This window comes from Ambystoma mexicanum, chromosome 4q, assembly GCF_040938575.1.
Source record: "Ambystoma mexicanum isolate Mex_15411 chromosome 4q, UKY_AmexF1_1, whole genome shotgun sequence".
NCBI lineage: Eukaryota > Metazoa > Chordata > Amphibia > Caudata > Ambystomatidae > Ambystoma > Ambystoma mexicanum.
Window position 1 is genome coordinate 125,103,174 of NC_090928.1, and position 22,186 is coordinate 125,125,359.

The following is a 22,186-nucleotide window of genomic DNA, read 5'->3' on the forward strand; positions in this document are numbered from 1 at the left end:
CTTGCCGAGCTTGAAGAAGGATACTCAGACCTTGCACTTCATCATACCAATGCTCCTTATAGATCCAAGGCAGCCATCACGTATGCACGCAGTGAGGGCATACATTGATAGCGGGGCCATAGCAAACTATGTGGACCACGAGTTGGCTTCTAGGATGAATCTATCTCTCTGCAAAAAGACCACTTCGGATGTCATCACCACAGTCGATGGAACTGAAAATGCCTCTGGGCCTGTAACTCATTCCACTGCAGAGATGACACTATTGGGTCAGGATGGGCATCGAGAGACTATTGTGTTTGATTTAATCAAAGCCGCGCAGTTACAAATAATACTGGGGATACCTTGGTTGGAAACACATAATCCTTGTATTGATTGGCGAGAGAAGAGAATAACCTTCCTGGATTGTGCACATACTTGTTACCCAAAAAAAACCTTGAACCAAGGCCTGGCCACAGTCGCTACTCCAGTCGTGCAGTTACCTCAGGAATATCAAGAATTCCAGGATGTCTTCCAAAAAGAACAGGCAAACACCCTACCACCTCACAGATCATACGATTGTCAAATCGATCTCATACCCAGTGCACAACCTCCATGTAGTAGGATCTACGCCCTTACGGAACCCGAAAACCTTCACCTACGACAATACTTGGACCAATACCTTGCTAATGGCTTCATTCGTCCATCCAAGTCCCCTGCATCTTCAGCTTTGTTCTTCGTGCCTAAAAAGGAAGGTGACCTCAGTATGTGCATAGACTACCGGGCATTAAATCAGATCACGGTTAAGAACTGATACCCATTGCCTCTGATCCCCGAATTACTAGACCAAGTAAAGGACGCTTGCATCTACACTAAATTAGATCTCCGAGGGGCATATCATCTGGTACGTGTAAAGAAAGGCGACGAATGGAAGACTGCTTTTCGCACTAAGTACGGGTTATTCGAATACCAGGTGATGCCCTCCGGGTTGTGCAATGCACCAGCAGCCTTCCAGTATTTTATGAACGATGTCCTTCGTGAACTCATTGATGTCTGTGTTGTTGTATACATAGACGATATTCTAGTGTACTCCTCTTCAGAATCAGACCATGTGAAGCACGTTTGTGCAGTCCTTGAGAAACTACGCCAGCACAAGTTATATGTAAAATTGGAAAAGTGCATTTTTCATGCTACAGAAGTTGAATTCCTTGGATTTATCCTGACTACAAAAGGAGTCCAAATGGACTCTCAAAAGGTGGACGCAATCCTCAAGTGGCCATCACCGAGTTCAGTTAAAGGGGTACAAAGCATGCTCGGATTTGCTAATTTCTACCGCAGATTAATTCCAGATTTCTCACATGTTGTACACCCTGTCACAGCACTTTTGCGAAAAAACAAACACTTCTTGTGGACCGAAGAAGCTGAAAAGGCCTTCCAAGAGCTGAAAGTGAAATTCACGTCTGCACCTGTCTTAAAGCATCCACGCCCCGAACTTCCATACATAGTTGAAACTGATGCATCCAGTTTAGCCATGGGAGCTGTCCTGTCCCAGAAGGATCCTGAAACCGGTCAACTTCACCCAGTAGCATTTTGGTCCAGAAAGTTCTCGGCACCCGAGTTAAACTATGCGGTTACCGATAAAGAATTATTAGCCATCAAATCTGCCTTCAAGACTTGGCGGCATTATCTTCTCGGTGCCAGGCATACCATTACGGTAATCAACGATCACCCGAACTTGCAGTATTTAAAAAAAGCCAAGGCCCAATCGTCGCGTCAACTTCGATGGGCATTGTTCTTTGCTGAGTTCAATTTCGTGATCACTTATCGACCAGGTTGTAAAAATGGCAAAGCAGATGCCTTACCCCGAATAGGGATGGGAGGAGCATATGCGAACCCGGTACCGGTGCGTATAATTTCAGAAAAAGAATTCTTGGCATAACCACTCTACAGACACTAGAGGATATTCAAGTAAAGATCCAACAACTCTTCGATCCAACAGCCCTGCAGGACTGGGTGAAGAAAGGCCCGGACTACTCCGTCATCAATGACTTACCTTATTATCAAGGGCGACTATTTCTACCACACAAGGAACTACAAGAACTAGTCATCTCCAATTATCATGACACCCTGATGGAAGGACACCCAGGTATTGCAAAAACTGAAGCTAAAATTAAGAGACAATTCTGGTGGCCCACTTGGCGAAAAGACGTAAAGTCATTTGTAATGTCTTGTGGCATTTGTGCCCAAAGCAAAAGTCAGAAGAAAAAACCAGCTGGCCTCTTACAACCTTTGGATATTCCACCTACACCATGGCACACCTTATCGTTAGACTTTATTACAGATCTACCTCCATGTAATGGATTTAACACCATTCTAGTTATTGTGGATCTTTTTTCCAAGATGGCCCACTTTAATCCTCTAATGGGATTACCTTCTGCTTCAATTCTGGCCAAGGAGTTCCTCGAAAACATTGTTCGAATACACGGATTTCCTTCCGTATTGGTCTCTGACTGAGGTAGTCAATTCATTTCACATTTTTGGAAGAAATGTTGTCAACTGGCGCAAATCGACGTGAGGTTATCAACCAGTCACCATCCCCAGACCGATGGTCAGACGGAGAGGACCAACCAGACCCTTGAACAGTACGTACGTTGCATGCTACACCAGACCGAAAGTAATTGGAAAGATATTTTATGGATTTACGAGTATGCATACAATAACTCTGTACATTCAGGAACCGGACAAAGCCCCTTTTATACCATATATGGACATCACCCTCGAACCTCAGAACTAGATTTGCCTCAGCATTTAGAAATGCCTACAGTTAGTCATTTGCATTCTACTATTACACAAACCTTTAAAGAGGCAACAGAACATTTGAAACAAGCAAAAGAGAAATATAAGAAAAATGCTGATCAACGTAGAAGTGAAACTCCACAATACCAGATTGGGGATCAAGTTTGGCTGGCTACAAAACACATACCTCTGAAGGGAACATGGACTTTTAACCCTAGATATTTGGGACCTTACACTATTAAGGCCATTATCAACCCAGTAGCCGTCAAATTGGAATTACCCTCTAATATGCGCATTCATCCTGTCTTTCATGTTTCACTTTTAAAACCAGTTCAACCAGGAACAATATTAACCCAACCACCTGACCCCATCTTGATAGATGGAGAACCTGAATTCGAGGTAAAAAATATCCTGGACTCCAAGATGGTTAAATCAAAACTTTTTTATTTAATCGATTGGAAGGGCTACGGACCACAAGAAAGGTCATGGGAACCTAGTGACCACATCCATGCACCTCAATTGGAGAAAAGATTCCATCGGAACCTCCCAGACAAACCAGGGCCCAGGGGAAGAACAACTTTAGGAGGGGCCTTGGGGGGGAGTGCTGTCATGATGCCTACCCCCAGGCATCCGGACCAATCCCATCAGCCCCCGGAGCAGGCATCTAGACATTGAGTAAAACCTCAGCAGCCCCGGCTAGGGGCTACCTGGGTTCAGTCCTGGCTCCTTAGGCGCCAGGCTTATAGTAGGAATCAGTCCTGGCGCCTAAGGCACCAGGCTCATACTCATTACTTACCTCAGGCAGACCATGCTGCAAATGACTCCAATCCAACATGAAGCCTGAAAGGGACTATTTTTCTACAGGGACTATTTTTTACTCGCGTGTGGTTCTAGGGACTTCTTACCTGGGACTACTTTTGAGGCTATTTAAACCACACCCGACCAGCAACACACGCTTCGCCTTATTCTGCATCCAGCAGTGTAACACTCACCGTGCATGCAGCCTGCATCCAGTCTTCTGCCACGCCCGCCTCAAATCCGGAGCTCCTAAAACAAAGAGGAAAGAAAGGGACAAGGTTAGAAAACTAACTTATTTCTATTCCACACCTGATTCTGGATCCATCTTGTCTCCGGACCTGTAAAGAACATCATTCCTGCATGCGCCGCACCTCCAGCTGCAGCGCCGCGCCATTACTCACCAGTCTTCACAGCATCCTTCGGGTCGGCGCTGCCTCCATCATTTCTTCGCCGAACTTCGGCACCTAGGAGACAAAAGAAAAGCACAAGGTGAGCCGAGGGAACCAACAAATATAATTCTTACCACCATAGACTTACCTGATTTACCACCGGAGGCATCCTTTTGTGACTCTCCATATTTTCACGTGCCGCATCTGTAAAGAGAGACAAAACAACACGTTTTCCTCGTGCAACATTTACCGGACAGCGCCGGGTAATACAGACTCTTTCCTGAGCGCCACCAGCTGCCACAAGAGCATCTTTTCACGAGCCAGCTGCAAGACAAGATAGGAATGGGGGAACAAGAGTGAACATCGGACATATTGAACTCTATGAACTTAATACTTACTGGTCCTCACCAGGAACCTCAGAGTCAAAACTCTCCCGAGCCTTCAAACCAGTGAAGTAACTGCAATCGACGCACCCCTGCAAATCCACACAGGATGGAGAGCTCATCTTTCAAGAATATAAGGTGAGATTGCTGTGAGGGCATTTCGGAGGTGATTAGTTGGGGAGGACTGTGGGGGTGCCATCACTTGAATCCACAAGTGGCTAAATCCATCTCTCCACTTGCAGGAGAATATTTCTACGGGTTAAGCAGACAAGATTAGGAGGGCAGATCCAGTCAGTCATCGCTGCACTACGCATCACGTGGGTGGAGACCGCAGCTGTCCGGGTCCGACCGACGCCCCTGTGGGAGTCAGGTGAGCGTAACAAGTGGAAGCCCAGCTCACAAATACCTCCTGTATGTTGGTGTCAGTGGACAGATTCAGGAAGCGTGGGGAGTCTGTAGAATCTACTAAGAATCCCCCAGTGCTGCTATCATACATGCACACCATGCAGGTGACTAAGGGCTCCCCTGACTTCTGCCGAGTAATAATCTCCCCCACTTCCTGCTGTGTGTAATCCTCCAGTGTGGTTGAATCCAGAACACCACCCCCAGGATTGTCTTGTCACTGGGTTAGAAGTAACTACTTCTCACCCTGTTTCAGTGTAGATTCTGACTTCACTTCAGGGATAGAATGTGAATCACTGGAACACCATACGTCACCATCTCATGAATCTGGATTGCATTCTTCCCCTACGCTTACTATACTTATATTTGGCAACCCTCACAGGGCAGCAATCCTCTCTGCCACTTCTTGATACCTAGAGGCATTGTCATGCCAAATTTTCAACTGCAATTGTTGCATTAAAAAAATGTGTCTCTTTGGTGCTAATTCATTTTTCAGACGCAATACATCTCCCTCTAATTCTACATTTTTCTGGTGCAATCTCTGGTAAACATGCATGATGACCCAGCCCTGCCTCCTCAGTGCTGCAAACTCCCCTTTAGCACTGGAACATTATGTAAACAAGATACTATATCATTGGGCTCAGCTCTGTTCAAAGATTCATTCCATGGCTCATTTAAACCTGCTGCACAAGCCCATTCTCTAGCCAATGAAAGTCACTCAAAACAATCACACACAAACCGCTTTCAACACAGCCCAGCTGAAAGCGAAAGAAAAGAAAAAAAACATGCAACATAAATCCTGCGTTTCAAGGTAAAAGCACAGATTTCTGGCTGCCTGTAAATAAAAAGCACAAGGCAGCCAAGTGTTTGTGATGCCAACATGTTTTGCTTTTCAAAATGTGCACATATATAGTAATTCTTCTTCTCCCCAATACACTAAATAGAAAAACATTGTACACTTGAAAGACAAGAATTCATACACCTACACTCAGCTAGATTATAAACTGGCTCTTTATGGCAGTTTATTAAAATATACATAATACAGCAAAAAATAAAAGCAAATTAGATAGTATACTTCACCATTGGCACAACTGCAGACCACCTCATCTTGCCAAAATCTGCACTGAGCAGTTTCCAGACCAGGTGGGAAGAGAGAATCCTCACAACAGGACCGCAAGGAAAAGATGCGTCCACTCTTTCCCCAGCACAGAAGCTTTTCTTTGTCGGCCTAATCCGGTGCTCACCAATTTAAACCTCCCACAAATGCAGGATAGTACTTTTCCAGAAAGTTAACCTGTAGCAAGCATCTACTAGCATTCGGCCGAAATGTCACATGGAAAATACCAAGAGGCCTCTTTATCATGGGAGCACGAAAGACAACATAATTTGCTTTCGGCTCCTGCAACGTTATCAGGTGTTTTTTTTCAAACCAATCCCTGAAACACTACAGACTGGACCAATATATTTTTCTAGTGATTCAAAGAATGCAAATAGTATTCAGAGCTCACATTAAAATGCAGCCTTCACTGAGGCTTGAGGAAAATATCCACTGCTGCACACAGAATGCATTTCAAACAGACTCCATGTTTTAATCAAAGATACATTGTTTAAAAGCATTACACTGTCCGATCCTATTTGCAAGCCCTCTTGTAGGGTACTCCCCAGGATTGTAAACTTGATGGTGTAATCACTGCTATATAAACTGGATGCACCATGAAAAGAGCTGCTAACACTTACCACCTGACAGCTGCAAGGAATCACCAAAGGAGATTGCTGAGATTTCATCAGGGTGGAACTGCCTATTTCGAGGAAGGCCTAAAAGTTGACTCAGTCCTATGGTGGAGAGCTGGTGGCCATCCTTGAGAGTGGACTGACCAGACCCCTGCCCTATCCTCCAAGAGGGACCTGAAATGCAGCTGGCTTTTCTGAACTTAAACAGAAACATTCTATGTAGAACTAAGCCCCTGGAAACCAAAAGTTGGGGGAGTCTGCTTGCCTTAAATCCTTTCCCTTTAAAGTGGGCAGGGGGGAATTGTGTATATCCTTAGCCTAATTAATGAAAAATATAAATATAATGAATTCCCCTTGGCAGAACACCACAGGGGGATTTTTGTTAAAATTAGAAATTAACAAAGCTCATTCCCGGTGTGCGTGGAAAACTATTGACTGTAATTTAATTGGGTGTTCCAATTTTTCCTGTTGACTCCGACTTCTTTAGGAAGAGGGGTGTCTATGTCCCTAAACTAAACAAATCCCTAAACTGCCAGATTCCCCAACACAGGCCTTTAAGTGGAGGGGGGGTCTGAAATCCCAAATTCTTAAATCACCTCATTTTTTACTGTACAACTTCCCCAACACAGGCTGCTAAGTGGAGGGGGGTCTGAAATCCGAAATTCGCAAATCATCTCAATTTGTCTGTCTGACTTCCCCAATGCCGACCAAAGTAGGGGGAGTGGGGATTTAAAAGACCCACTGCTAAATCACCCTGTGCTTATTGTGAGCAAAGGTGTGAGTGAAATAATAACGATCCTATTCATTGGAACAAATCTGTAACCCAACGTCTAGCTTTTTAAGTGAGCAGGAGAATTTAAATTGTACAGCATTGCAAATGTAAAGTGATTTTATGCATGGACCAGTGTTGATGATCATTTGATCTGAAATGTGTAGTAAGAAACGTATTGTAATTTGTGTTTTTCCTAAAAACCCATTGGTGCGATTCACAGGATGGGAGTGGGAGGGCAGGGGGGGGGAATTTGTGTGACTCTATGAGTCTTCAGTAAGGCTAGCGCTAAAAAAACTCAAACGTGTATTGCAGGGCTCCTTGATTGGGGATGGGAAGGAACTCCCCATGTTAAGGGTGGCCTCAATAAAACGCAACAAATGTACTAACCATAACACAATTGGTTGTGAGAATGACTGTTTTACTGCTTCAAAAAATGTTTTATTTAACTTCTAACTTTAAAAAACTGAGTGTACAATACCTCCATTAAATAATTTAAACTGGAGCACTGGGGATACCCATAAAAATCAGTTCTTTCATAGACTGAATACTGAGGAATATTTTAACATATTGATCCTGATCAAAGCAGAGTAAAGGGTCAAGTCTTGCAGGACTTTGGCGGTATATGGGACTGGGTTTAAGGTGAAGTGACTATTACCGAAATGTGTATTGTCATCAGCCGAGAACGACCAAAATAGACACTGGAGTGATGTTGAGATGTTATCTTCTTTGACTTTTTTTACCACCAATAACCCATTATGATGTAAAAGAAACTGCAAACAAGTATTCGAAATAGGTAGTGTAGGCCTGCTCATGTTAAACACTTTAAAACACCTCAGAGTGTCATACATTAGCATTCTGGACTGTTTGCATCCAGACATTTAACTATGAATAGGCTCTTTGAGTTTAGTCCAGAAATAAAAAAACATCTTTGAACAACAGTTATTTTGTCTTGTAAAGAGAGCTATCTATATTGGTTAGGGATCAATTGGATTGAGGGCATAGACATTGATAAAGTCAATCTCAAGAGGAGCCATGAATGACATTAATAATGTTTGAAGTTATTTTAAGTGGACATTGTAGCATGCTCCTGCCACATGGTTGATGTCACAGAGTGTGATGGCAAGTAAGTAAAAGGTGGTAATGAAGCAGAGAGAGAGAGAGTGAGAGAGAGAAGGAATGGGATTTATCAGGAGATGAAAAGGTAGAACACAAGCATTGGCCTGTGTCAATGAATGATTCACACAAGAACAACACAGGTATTTGATTAGACAAAATAGTATTAGTGCTGGCATGCAAAGATCTGAATTAAAACAATACTGATAATGAGGGGAATTCATATTTTGACTTTCAGACAGCAAGTAGTATATCATAAGGCCTCATCAAGGGGTCAACAAAGACCTGCATATGACATGCCATTGCGAGGTGGCAGAAGGAGGGAGCACATTGACAGGGATTATACAATAATAGAAAATGGAGGCAATCCTATAGCTGAGCCACCAACATTATTTTCCAACCACCTGATAATTCATAAAGCCTTCAAAATAAAAACTAGATATCTGCACATCATTACTAAATTTGCCCAGAATCTCACCAAAGAGGCCTCCATAGTATTTCAGGCATTTAAATCACCTACCGCTGTAAAATCTGAAATCTTAGCAATGGTCCCTTTCTGTGAAGACGTGGCCTCAGACATTCAGGCATGAGCCATCCAGCCTCTCCACAAACCTTCAATCACCATAGGCAACCTTATTTCTGATTTTACTCTTTTACCACAAAACACTCTCTCCAAAAAACATACCACAATGAGATGCTCTGAATCACATCCTAATCTCTTCAAACTTGCCCTCAGAAATTTCCTGAGTGCTTTTTTCTTACAGGATCTATTCTCTGTTGTGTCATTTGAATAACACATTTGTATCCGGTGGTGTACGTCCAAACCTGAAAAGGGCATTGGCTGTTCCCCTTCTCAGTAAAAACGTCCTGGATACTAGAGAATCTTTAAACCTTTCAACCTTAAACAACCTTTCACCTAAACAAAAAGCCCAATGTTGTCCTTGCTCAGGAGTCATTGTGAACTTCAGATTTTCATCATGCCCATGGGACATATTACTCAGTAGGCTACACTTTCTTTAATTCTGCACCATGTCTCTGTCACACCGTTCTAGAATGAAACTGACACAATGTCCCAGCCTCTTGTCTTCCGTTCACCAAAACATCTTAGACTTCTTCACATAATCTCAGGAGTGTCTTGTATCCCATAGAACTTCACACATTCATTGCTTTTCGCTCTGCTCTACATATGTTGTTTGACTTGTCATTAGCACGCTTGGAACATATTCTGTCTGAGTGAAGGAACATTGTCTGAATCACCAGTAATAGCCCACATTCCATGTACCCCTTGGTTCTGCTGTTGCTGCTGCTGTGTTCTCACACCACACTTCATTGCTCCTGGCTCTGTTTTTCCCTGCCGGCACCTGACATGGCAGTGTTTGTTTCCCTGCAGAACCACAACATAGGAAACACAGACAATGACATAAGACATGATACAGGACAGACTGATCCTACACGCAACCCGTTGGAACTCTTCAGCAACAAGAGAGCAAACATCCACAAGTCCAAGTACAATCCGAAATACCCGGACACTCGAACCGGAAACCCCAAACATCCCCACCTTCATATCACTCTACCAGTAAAAGGCTATTTCATCATAAAAAGAGAACAAGACACACTGAATCCTGATCAATATATGGGTCGATGACAAAGTAAAACACGAAAATCCATAACTTTCTGTGCAAAGGAGGCAGAGACATACTATTGTTCACAGAACCTGGTCTTGTGTTTTGTATTTCATTGGTTTCCTGCATTTTGGAGTCCCTCTGTCTCTTTCTACACCCGGTGCATCCTGCACTCTTCGGACCTCCCAGTTCCCAGTCCTGCCTCTCACCATTCCCACTGCCCGCCCAGGTGGACACTGATTGGCAGGTGTGGTAGTCTCGTGACCAGAACCCACATACTTCAAAGATTCAACCAGGACAGCCTTGCTAGGGCAGCCAGCCATGGGCCTAGCAAAGGGTACCTCCATCACCTGATTGCCTGATCACCAGGGGCACCTTACAAGGCCGTCTACTGCAACAACCAGGTAAGATATGATACTAGACAGACCAACCCCACCTGGAGCCTGTTGGAACTCTTCAGCAATACAAGAGAGCAAAAGTCCACAACCCCAAGTACAATCCGAAATACCTGGACACCGGGCCCCCGAAACCACAAACATCCCGCTTTCGTATCAAATATAACCATGGCTATTACATGACTGGAACATAGTGTCCCACGAAACTCTACCTTACGACTTTAATCTCAAACAAATAAATAAAGAGGGACGTAGAAGGACCATGCTATGGCATACAAAATCACTTCATATTATCATCAACTGATATCCAAGATTGTAATTCCCTTCTCATCAACTTCAAATTGAAACACCATATTATCCTCTTTTCCTATTCATATACAGACTACCGACCTATAATCCCAGTTTGGCAAAGAGATGTGCAGCCGACCTAGAAGTGGAACATGAGAACACCATCATGGTAGAAGATTTTAACATCCGGTTCACGAAAGAGAACAAAATACCAGACAATTCCCTTAGTGCTTATTTGACAAGCGTGCATCTCAAACAAATCATCAACAGAATCACTCGTTTGGCTGGACATACAGTAGATGATATTTTCTGCATGGATTTAATTACTACTACAGCCCTAACTACGCTGGTGTTCTAGAGCGTCAAACACATGTTCCCTTTTTACAAGTAACACTTCAAGCTCTTCCTCTCACGATCTTTGAGGTGACACCCAACCCACCTGATAAGGTCCTGTGTTTTGTTTTTCTTTGGTTTTGTGCATTTTGGAGTACCATTGTCTCTCTCTACACCCGGTGCATCTTGCACTCATTGGACCTCCCACCTCCAGCCTAGATGGACAACAATTGGCCAGTGCAGCGGCCTCGTGATTGAAACCTGCAAGGCCACAGAGAGTTTCCCTCGCTATCTCAGGCTCATTAGTTTTCTTCCTCCCATGATCTGTGAGACGACACGTGCCTGGAAAGGTGCTGCATTTTCTTTTTCATTGGTTTCCCACATTTTGGAATTCCTTTGTCACTCTCTGCGCCTGGTGCATCCTGCATTACTCAGACCTCCGAGTTCCCAGTCCTGGCTCTCCCCACTCCCACTGCCAGCCCAGACGGACACCGACTTGTCAGTGTGTGATGGTCTCGTGACCGGAACCATGCAAGGCCATGGACAGTTTCCCTTGCTGCCTCTGGCTCTTTAGCCCTCTTCCTAGCATGATCTGTGAAGCAACACACGACTGGTAAGGTCCTGCATTTGGTTTTTCATTGATTTCCTGTCTTTCGCTACATCCTACACTCCTCAGACCTCTCACTTCCCAGTCCTGCCTCACCCCACTGTCACTACCCGCCCAGATGGACACTAATTGGTCGGTAAGGGGGTCTCATGACTGGAAACATGCAAGGCCACAGAGAGCTTGTCTTGCTGTCTGTGGCTCATTAACCCTCTTCCTCTTATGATCTGTGAGCCGACACACACATGGTAAGGTTCTCCATTTTATTTTTCATTGGTTTCCTGCATTTTGGAGTCCTTTTGTCTCTCTCTACACCCGGTGCATCCTGCACTTCTCGGACCTCCCAGTTCCCAGTCCTGCATCTCCCCACTCCCACTGCCCATCCAGATGGACATTGATTGACCATGCAGCAGTCTCGTGACTGGAGTCATGCGAGGCCACTGAGAGTTTCTCTAACTGCCTCTGGCTCATTAGCCTTCTTCCTCTCAAATTTTTGAAGCAACGCCCCCGGTAAGGTCCTGTGTTTTGCTTTTGATTGGTTTCCTACATTTTGGAGTCACTTTGTCTCTCTCTAAACCGGTTGCATCCTTCAGTCTTTGGACTTCCCAGTCCTGCCTCTTGTTAAAAGAAAAAACTGCGTACTGTTAAAGTGCCAAATTACTTCTATCTTTTATTTTACATGTATTATGAGGAAGGCAGTCATCAAACCCTGTGGGCATTATCTACTGAATTCATCTATTAGCAATGAAGGGTAGGTAGTGCCACTCAACACTTCTATATATTTAATAGTTATATATAACTTCAATCAGATCACAAAAAATGGGATTAATTATCCATTAAAAATATAAAGACAGGACGTTACAAAATCCCAAATGTATTAAAGAAAAACATGCACAAAAAGATAAAACGGGCAGATAGCAAATTGTTGCATATTTAAAATAAAATGTGCAGTTACCATGACCAAAAAAAGATTTCAAGTGTTTAATTAAAATACATCTATTGATTACATGCTCATGAGCCTTAACATCCTACTCTGCAACTATACATGTTATTCCTGGAACGTATGTCTGTTACAAAGTGCAAGTGGGGAAAAAGTATCTTGAACACTATGAAAGTTGAAGAGGGGTTTTAACTATTTTACTCGTGTGCCTTTAAACTTAGAGCAACTAAATATAAACTGACTTAAAGGCTCTTCTGTTTTCTCATCACATAAAACAATATAGAGAGCTACTACCAACACCGATCTGCTACTGTGGGATTTTTGCCAGGAGTACAATTCAAATTGTCAATTGATGTAATGGGATTGTTTTATTGGATATGTCATCATAGTTACATGAGATGTTTCACATCCTGTGTGAATTCTGTTTCATATAACTTCTTGGCACTATTACCCGCCATATAAGTGCTGTTGCCCACCCATATCTAATTTTAACTGGTTTAAGTGCATTGGTGAATCTAGTTTCTGCAAATCTAAAAACCCTAAATGTTCTCAAATAGACTTGAGTGACTCTTGAACTTCAGTCTTGAACTTGAGTGCACTTGAATGTGTCTTAGCCAGTTTGATGTATGATCATCTTCATGTGATAAAAGATAATTTAAATAATTATTTTATACTATTGATTATTTCTTCGTTTCTTTAATCTATTACCAATAAAACTAGGGAGTTCCGCAAAGCCTACTGACCAACTCTCTAAGGTGCATACACAATGCTGGCGTGCCTTGCCCGAGCCTCAGATGAGTATTGGACAAACGTCTTGCCTTAAAAACTAACAAAGAACTGTTTCCCTAACCCCAAAGCTCTGCCCCATCAAGTGCAACACCTAATGGCTTAGCCTGGTATACCACTGCGGCAGCAGAAACAATGCTGCACAAGAAAATCATGAGATAGCCTTATAAGAGCCAGAGAGGTCGTACATTCCTTCGTTTAGTTAGTGGCTGAAAATCGAAATCCAAGTAGTACAATTATTTACCTGCTCTAATGTCACTGTATCCAAGGAGATGTGCAGTCTATCAGGTAGTCTCGTGTTTGTCCTCATCATGACCTTAGTCTTTTTTTTAGATGTATTGCAATATCTATCTCAGAACAAGCCTTATGCTAGTAAATTGTGCAACCCGTTTGGTGTTTGAGCAACACCCCTACATTGCCAGCAATTGTCAATGCAATTACAGGTGTCCAATTAAATGTAATGTCTTCCCTCAGACCATTTAATACATTAAAAGTGTCAGGCAATGCCCCTTTTGTTCCATTCCAGACAAGAGCACATTTATATATTGCCACATAATGTTGGCTCATTGTTCCTGGTCCAATAGCCCACAGCCTTGTGATCAACAGACAATTTGATGCCAAGGAAAATATTCAAAGTGGTTTATTGGAAACAGCAACACGTAGGGGATATGGTTCTCTGAGGCCACAGGGAGTAAACAAAACAAAGCATCAACTTATAAAACTGGTTTTCATTCCTTCCCTCTCCAAACAGAAAACGGTTTTCTTGGTGGACAAAGTCATTCACAGTACATGGAATTTTAAGTGTTCCTGGGCTTCACTCTTGATTTCTGGGCCTCATTCAGACCTTCCAGGATTTTGCGGCATGAAATGGCAAATTTTGCGGCATGAAATGGCAAATTTTGCGGCACAAACCTTTATTTATTGCGGCATTTTTGCAGGACATTTTGTATTAACTGGAGGCTGTAAGATTGCCACATTGCAGGAAATGGGCAGAGTGAAAGGCTACAAGAGAGCCAGGGTATCATTATTATGTATCTTTTGTATTAATTTAATAGGAAGAGTCCCAGATGTCTCTGGCTTGGCAGAACAGTGTTTGATTTGGCTACATTTCTGGATTAATGTTCATGCCTATTTAATAGTATTAACTAAATTGATAGTTATCAATTGTAATGCTGAAAATATTCCCCTTCTTTGTTCTCCAATCCCCCAAACACCCACACACCTCTCTCACCCACACACATCTCACCAACTCTCCATCACAACTTACATTCCTTAACCTCTCTCTCTGTCATACAAATACTCACGTGCTATGTCACACTGTCAAGTCACAATTTGCACTGCCCAGCCCCTGCCACACTCCAAATCATACTCCCAACTCACACCTTTACACTCTACAATTCCTCCCGCAATATACAGTCCTTCATTCTTTTGTGCTGTTTCTGCATCTTGCATCCTTTCTCCCATTCTATCGCACTATTCCCTCATCCTTTTTCCCAATCTGCAGCTCACTGCCTCTTTCTGGCCAACCGCTTCCTCTCTGCTTTCTGGCTCGCGGACCACACGCTCCTTCTACTTTCTGTACCTCTGCTCGCTCTCAGATTTCTGGCCCACCGCATCACTGCTTTCTCTGCTCTCTTGTGCAGCGCTTCCTCCTCTGACCCACTGCTCTCCCTCTGCTTTCTTGCCTATCCCTTCACATCTCACCCATCACTCTCCTTCTCTCTCATAATGTAACCCTTTTTTAAATCTTTTTTAAATGTAGATTTTGTCCCAGTTCCTCAAATAATGGGGCATTCAAAAAAAGAACGGAGGATATGCTATTTTTAGACAACGCATTTTTGGAAATGGGCAGGTCACCTTATTCTCAAATGTGACCGGCGCATTTCCACAGGCTTGAGCTGTAGCGCAAATTGTGCGCTGGCCAGCTGCCTTGGATGGTGTTCTGGGTTGTTTGACCGAAGTGTAATTATTTGCTGCGGAATTGACCGTAGTCAATTTCGCTGCATTGATTTGCACTTCAGCCAAACAACCCAAAATGTACCTTTCACCACCACCCCACCCACTCCCCTACTTAACTGCTTGGTCGCTGCCGCTTCCCCTGAAACCATGCGGTGCCAGATCCATCCCTCTAACGTGGGTCGGATCCGACTCCGCAGGGTCCCTTTTTCGTTATTTTCTTTTTTTCTGTCCCTGCCTCCAATTTTGAGGAAAAAGGGAAAAACACTTCTGCAACCACCCTAGACCAAAAATACTGAACATGGGGAGCGTGTGACACCCCCGCAACACATGTTCAGTATTTATAAAAATCGATCGAATAGTACTGGACGAAATAGGTCAAATTGTAACATTCGATAGATTTTGTCATCAAAATGGGCAGTACTTTGAATAGAATCGCTCTCCCAACAGTGTTCTGCAAACTCCCAGCGCCTTTCACAGGGACAGGCCCTCCAGGTGCCTGCCGCTGTAAAATGCGACCCCAAAAAATGCATTTTTATCCTGTTTGAAGAAGAGAAATGCAAGCGACACAGCAGCGGTTCATACCTTAAAAGAAATGCATGACAGGGTCAGGAAAGACCCTGTCATGCAGTGGCAGCCCCACATCCCGTGCGCGTAGGGTTGCCTACAATTTCTGCACAGTTAAAAGTGCATCTTGCTTGGAAATGAGGGATGCGCTTTTAAATTGACAAACGGCACTTTATTTGATCAAGGAGGTGAAAAAGGCCATCTAAATTGGTGTGCATATAAAATGTGCCCATTCATGTCTCCCTTGTGGATTGGGCTGCGCTTTTTTGGGGCGCAAGTGATGAGATGTGTTAGCGCATTTCATTTCTTGTGAAAAAAAAAAAATTGAGAACCTGGCACCCTGAGTATTCTTTTTTTAAAACAGTAATTTTTGCAGATTACTTTTAAAAGAAAATGTAAAAAGTTGCTGTTTTTGCGGCATTTTGCGCAAAACAGCCTTTTTTGCGGCATTTTGAGGGATCGCAAAATCGCTATTAGCTGGAGGGTCTGCTCATTATGTGTTTGGCAGTGTGCTTAGAAAGTGTCCATAATTCCATTACAACCACCTCCCTTTTCTTTGGTAGCAGAATTCCTGACACTTTTACTTTGCCACAGAATAGGTAAATCCTTCACTTTCAGATCAAAAACCGTTAGATTTACTGTGCGTTATTACCACTTGCTGTAAACCCATCAAAAATCCCCATGGAGTCCTGAGGACTCAAAAATTGTGATTTACACCACCATACCACTATGTTTAATCCCATGGTAGTGCCATATGATGCAGTGGCAGTAACAGTAAATGATTGTGGCTGTGAATTGGCAGATTTAGTGCCGATTTACCATCAAATTAAAAATGAGGCAATTTGTTGTCTTTTTTAGTGCTTGTCAGGATATTGTGAAGGATGTCCCTGCCTCGTGGAACACTTAGCACCACCACCCAAGTGCCAGGGGTGTCTTTACTTGGGCCAGACATCAAACCCTTGTGTTGTGTTGGGTTCTTGGCTTAACTCCCTTCTTGAGGCTGTCAGGGCCTAGCCTGGGTCAGTTAATGCACAATACTAGGAGTCTTCCCAGGCCCTAATTGATTGGCCATCGCTTTCTAATTTATCTCCTACTTTGTGCTCTTCCTATTCCTGGTTCTTTCTCTCTTTTGTCTACAATTTCCTTGCCTCTGTCCTTGATAATTCTCCCCCTTCCTCATTTCTTTGATCCTTTTGTTTCTTCATCAATGTGCCATTCTCTAGGCATTTTCACACACCCTCTTTCCTCTACTCCAGTCTGTCTTACTCACTGTTCCCCATTCAGATCCAGTCTCACTTCTCCCTTCTTCTGCTTTGTACATATATGTTTACTTCCCTCTCCTCCACCCTGCAGTCATTACTCCTTCTTCTGCTTGCAGTTTTCCCTTGGTGGTTCTCCTTCTCCTCCACTCCCACTTCTTCCTCCTCTGCTTTCACTCACACTTTTCTTTCCTTCACCTCTGCTTTCACTCCTACTGCATCTGTCTATGATCTCGCTTCCACCTCTTCTGCCTCTGTTCTCACGTCTCCATTCTCTCCTGTGCACCCACTTCTCCCTCCTCTGCTTCCTCCTTCACTTCTCCATCCTCCATCTCTGCTCTCCAGCTCTCCTCACTGCATCGCCACTGCACTACTTTCTACCTCTTTCACTGTACTCCTGACTCCCATACAATCTTCTATGTCCCATCCCATTTTGTTCTCCAGCCGCGGGATGTGTGGCATAGAATTATTTAAAGGTGGGACTTATGTGTGAATGGAGCTGGTGATTGGGGGAAGAGCTCCCACGCTACAACTTCAGCACTTGATGCTGATTGGCTGTTAGGTCTTGGCAAGGTTCTGCAAGGCAATGCTATTTCTTTCTTTTTTTTTTTTACTTCTTTTTATTAGTGGTAACAACAGATACAATAGCACCTTCTCAACATAATTTCCAGCATGTCATACAATGGTACATTTTATAATCACTTTGGTAATGTACAGGTTACATAGAGGTTTCATTGTCCGAAGGCAGTTCACATAGGTATACCCTAAAAGGGCCCTAGATGTCTTTTGGTAGGCTCGTGCCTGGTTGTGTCAGAACGTACTGTTCCTCACATTCGTTAACATACGTCAATTCGCGCAGAAAAGTGTTCATATTTGGTGGCGTGGGGCTTTTCCAAGCCTGTAGTATACATTTATTTGCAACAGCACAGGAAACATTGAATAGCCTTCTAGTTTTTTCAGAACACTTACCAATATCCACAAATAAGTATTTTTGAGGAATCAAATGCAGGGGTATTTGCGTAATTTTCACAAGCATTTCAGCCACCATCTCCCAGAACCGCGTCAAAACAGGGCACTCTCAGTACATATGAAAGGGTCCCGCCTGCAGGGAACCGCTTTTGGGGCAATCGCTCGAGCCATCTGGTGCAAATTTGGCTATCTTAGCTGGCGTGTAGTGCTGTCTATTCAGGATTTTTAATTGCATCTGGCACAGGCCGGCATTGAGTGATATCTTTTTCGTAAGCGCACAGTATCTACTCCATTTCTCGTCGGGTATAGGCATTTGAATGTCTGTTTCCCATTTTTCTTTAACCGATTTGCATTGGGGGTGTTGGTCTGTACCGATATATACAATTTGGAAATACCTAGACCTCCTTTGGTTGTGACCAGCTGTAGGCATGGGTGTGAGAGGTGCTCGTCAGGAAAGAGTGGCCATCGCGCTTGGAACGCAGACCTCATTCTATAGTATTGGAGTGTCTCAGGCAATGCTATTTCTGCATGGTCTGCCATTTTGTTTCTATATGGTGTACTGCGACTGTCACTGCATCTTGTGGGTTGTATGTTCTCTTTCTGCTGGTATTGACTCAATGTTTTGGGTTTCTGAGACATGTCCATGTATGCAAATTCAGGGGTTCACGACCTGCCAATACCTGCACATGTGACAGCTGCAGACTTGCTTCTCTCACTGAACCACTTTTTTTTACATAACCACCACTGTCTCCCAGACGTCTGCAATCTGGTCTTTGCAGATAGTCTGGATATTACTGTTTATTATAGTCTATGGTCCGAATTTTTATTTGTATTGATGTCTTATTTATTTGCTGTTTTGTTAGCTACCATATTCGTACAAGATATGTCATGTTGCTCACAGAAAAAGAGGGATATACGGGTGAGGGAGAGGAGGTAGGCATGGGGATGGATAATACAGATCCAGCGTGCAAGCTCATAATTGAAGAAAGATTCTCCTGACATTGACTCTGATGTGTAAAAGGCTATGTTGTGTTAGCATATTCTGGAAGGGTTGAACAATTGAAGTGAATAAAGACCTAAGTGCTTTAATGCCAGATCTCTAAGAAAGGCCCTCTAGCATTCTGGGCTGGTCAGCATTTTGAGAACTTCAACCAAGGCTAGGGATGGACTTTGGAGCCTGGAAACCCTCCATACACCCCATCCCTGGCTGGCATTATAGAGTGGGTGGCTATTCCCAACCCCATGGTTCAGCCATTTCCATTGCCTTGCCTCCTGCATGGGACTTTGTCACAAGGTGCAAGAAGTCAGTGATTTTTCCGGAACTAAGTTTCCAATGCAGAGAATTAAATAGTAGACTTTTGCATTTACTGCAGTGAGCCAATGATTAACTAATTTATTCCATTGTTGCTGCTCTATCAACATCGAATATGAACTCCTCTTTTATTATGATAATACTTTTACTGATATTTTTAATGAATTAGTCACAATATTTGTATAGAATGCATGTTATTCGTTTGGATTCATTTAAGTATTTTTTGTTCTTTTTCATAGGGGTTTAGAGTCTGGGACATTTGGACACTTACTCTGCTACAGGTTTTCATTGATAATGGTGGTGGACCAGTAGACCGCAGGATTTATGGCATGGTTTTCGACAACAAACACCTCAAACTTATTACAGGTAAGTGATTTCAATTTAGATCTGTTTGCTAGATGTTAATATTTGTATTATTTATTATATACATTTTCAAATTTCTAACACATAAAAGCCACATAAGGCTAGATTTTTCATCTTAATGTCTTATTAAGACTTACGTATGTGTGTGACAGGACTTTGCACAGATTCCTTTTTTACATCCACTCATTCGAAAGTATGTCAGGCAATGGTAAACTGTGCACATGCAACAGTGGGAAACCAATGCACTTGTTCAGCATATGATTAGGTCCGGAAACGGCACATAAACTCAACAAATCTGACCACATGAAGAAAATGTGCGATTGAGCCAAATAGGAAATTCTGCTGGTCGCAGACTGTGGCAATGGCAAAAAAACTTTACAAAAGTGCTCAGACAAAAAATCCTAAAATGAGGTGCCAATTGGTAGCAAAGTACCATAAACTAGCTCTCACCATTGAACATAATTTGTGTGTTTGACAAAATGACTGCTGCTCTGCAGGAGTACACAGATGAGCAGTGGCTAAACTGCGTACTCAGCCCTCACACTACTTCAAACCAACGGTGATCACAAGAATAAAGGTGAAACAGGCACAGTCAAGAGATAGACCTACTCTTTGCTTTTCATGTCAACATGGGCCGAGGTCAGGCTATACTCTCAAAAGCAGTATAAATGTGACGACAGTAAAGAACAGTGAAAAGGCATTACATGAATATGAAAGCCCTCTGGGTAATGTAGCTCAGGTCAAGAGCAGGAAATTACAACAATGACACTTTTAAAAGGATATGTCTTTGAGAATGTAGTGTAAAATGCTGGCTTAGCATTTACTATTGTCCCAAAAGTGGACCTGTGGATAAAGAACCCTAGTCTCTTCTTTGTTGTTTCACAGCATCAAACTGGGCTTCTCAGTGTTGTGCTTACGAATCTAAGCAGGTTCCAATGATGTGAGTCACATTGATCCAGGCAGCAGGTCTGTGTTAAATCAGGTTCGAAGCAGAGCTTTGTGCGGTTCGATGATTGATCGAGTGTTGCAGTGCAATGAGACAACCAGGGTCGGCTGGACAGTTGCATTGGGGTCAATGCTAAGATGGCTGGCAGTTTGATGTGTTGTTAGGGATGCTTGAGTTCAAAGCCATCCGCATCAGCACGCTGGTGTTTGAGACAGAAAAGGTATGGGCTTTGCTGGTGTGATGCAGTGACTAACTGGTTTGAAGAAGCAAACAGTGGTTCAAGATTCGAAAAGAGTGCAAAAGGAAACACTGCGAGTCCCTGCATTTCGAAGGCTTTGAATGCGGTAAACAGTTTGAAGCAGTAGAAGACAGGAAAGAAGCTGCTTTAACTTTTACTACTAGGCAAGGGGACTTAGCTAACATCTGCAGGAATCCTTCACCTCCAGTGATGAGTTGAAGTACAGGTGCAGCTAGCAGAGTATAGATTGCAGCTAGCAGATGGCAGGCCTTGGTCCAACAGCAGTCATCCCAATGCCCCAAAGCCAATGTTCCCTGGAGATTGTAAGGGTCAGACATCTCCTCATAACTGGAGGAATTTGCAATGGACTGCACTCCAAACAGATGTCCAATGACTTATTTATGTCTTGAATGTTGAAAAGGAATCAACAAAGGAATGGGAAACCCTTTCCTTATAAAGGTAAAAAGCCACATGGGATTGGATAAAAGGAAGCGTGTTTTAAGGCTTCCAATCCCTGTCACTGTGACAAGTGGTTTTTACCCTCTTACATCAAACCCACAGTGCTCTGCAGGAAGTGGAGGAGACAGTAAGGAAGGGGAGGGCCACATAAAAGCATAATGGAGGAACCCTTCCTTTCAGTCCGGTCTGCTTCATTTGACTATTCTAACTCTGTCCACTTCCCAAGCCTGCAGTTTCAAAGGCCTTTTGCATGCAACACCCTGGTGTGAGGCTGGCCCTTTTCTGATGAATGTGCCTGGTCCCCAGGAGTTCTCATTCTGAGAGTTCTTGTGCTGAAGGGAGGTGTTACCCAACCTCCCAGAGGATCAAAAGAGACAGTTGGCATGAGTATGATACAAATTTGACACAACTTTAACGATAGTGTACACTCTCAATCACCATTCCAAAATCCTGGTATGGCTAATTCTTACAGATTACCATTCACTAGACAAATAGTCTCACAATTATTATGTTTTGGATCAGAGGCGCAGAAGTTAAAGGCTGCCTCTTTCTGCACTGACTTTGGTGTCACAGCAGCAGTCAAACAGGGCACATTCAACCTTTGAATCTCCCCTGTGCCCCTGAAGAGCAGGTGCTGCAGATCTCAAGAGACTGATGCAGCAGAGCACATGGGTTCACTATGATTTTAGCATGGAATGTATTATTGAAGGACCGTCCAATAAGCAGACAATCATTTATGAGATTGATTACCTGCAACATGTTTTTAATTAACACATATCAAAAAGCTAT

General features: G+C 43.2%; 1 protein-coding gene across 1 annotated transcript in view; it reads left to right on the forward strand.

Annotated features, from left to right (window-relative positions):
• The window catches only part of WDR64 (WD repeat domain 64), a 1,979,698-nt gene that overhangs the window by 678,457 nt on the left and 1,279,055 nt on the right, over positions 1-22,186 (forward strand). The window contains exon 11 of the mRNA XM_069607651.1: positions 19,631-19,757. Coding sequence (XP_069463752.1) covers positions 19,631-19,757 — 127 coding nt within the window. The remainder of the gene's footprint in view (positions 1-19,630; positions 19,758-22,186) is intronic.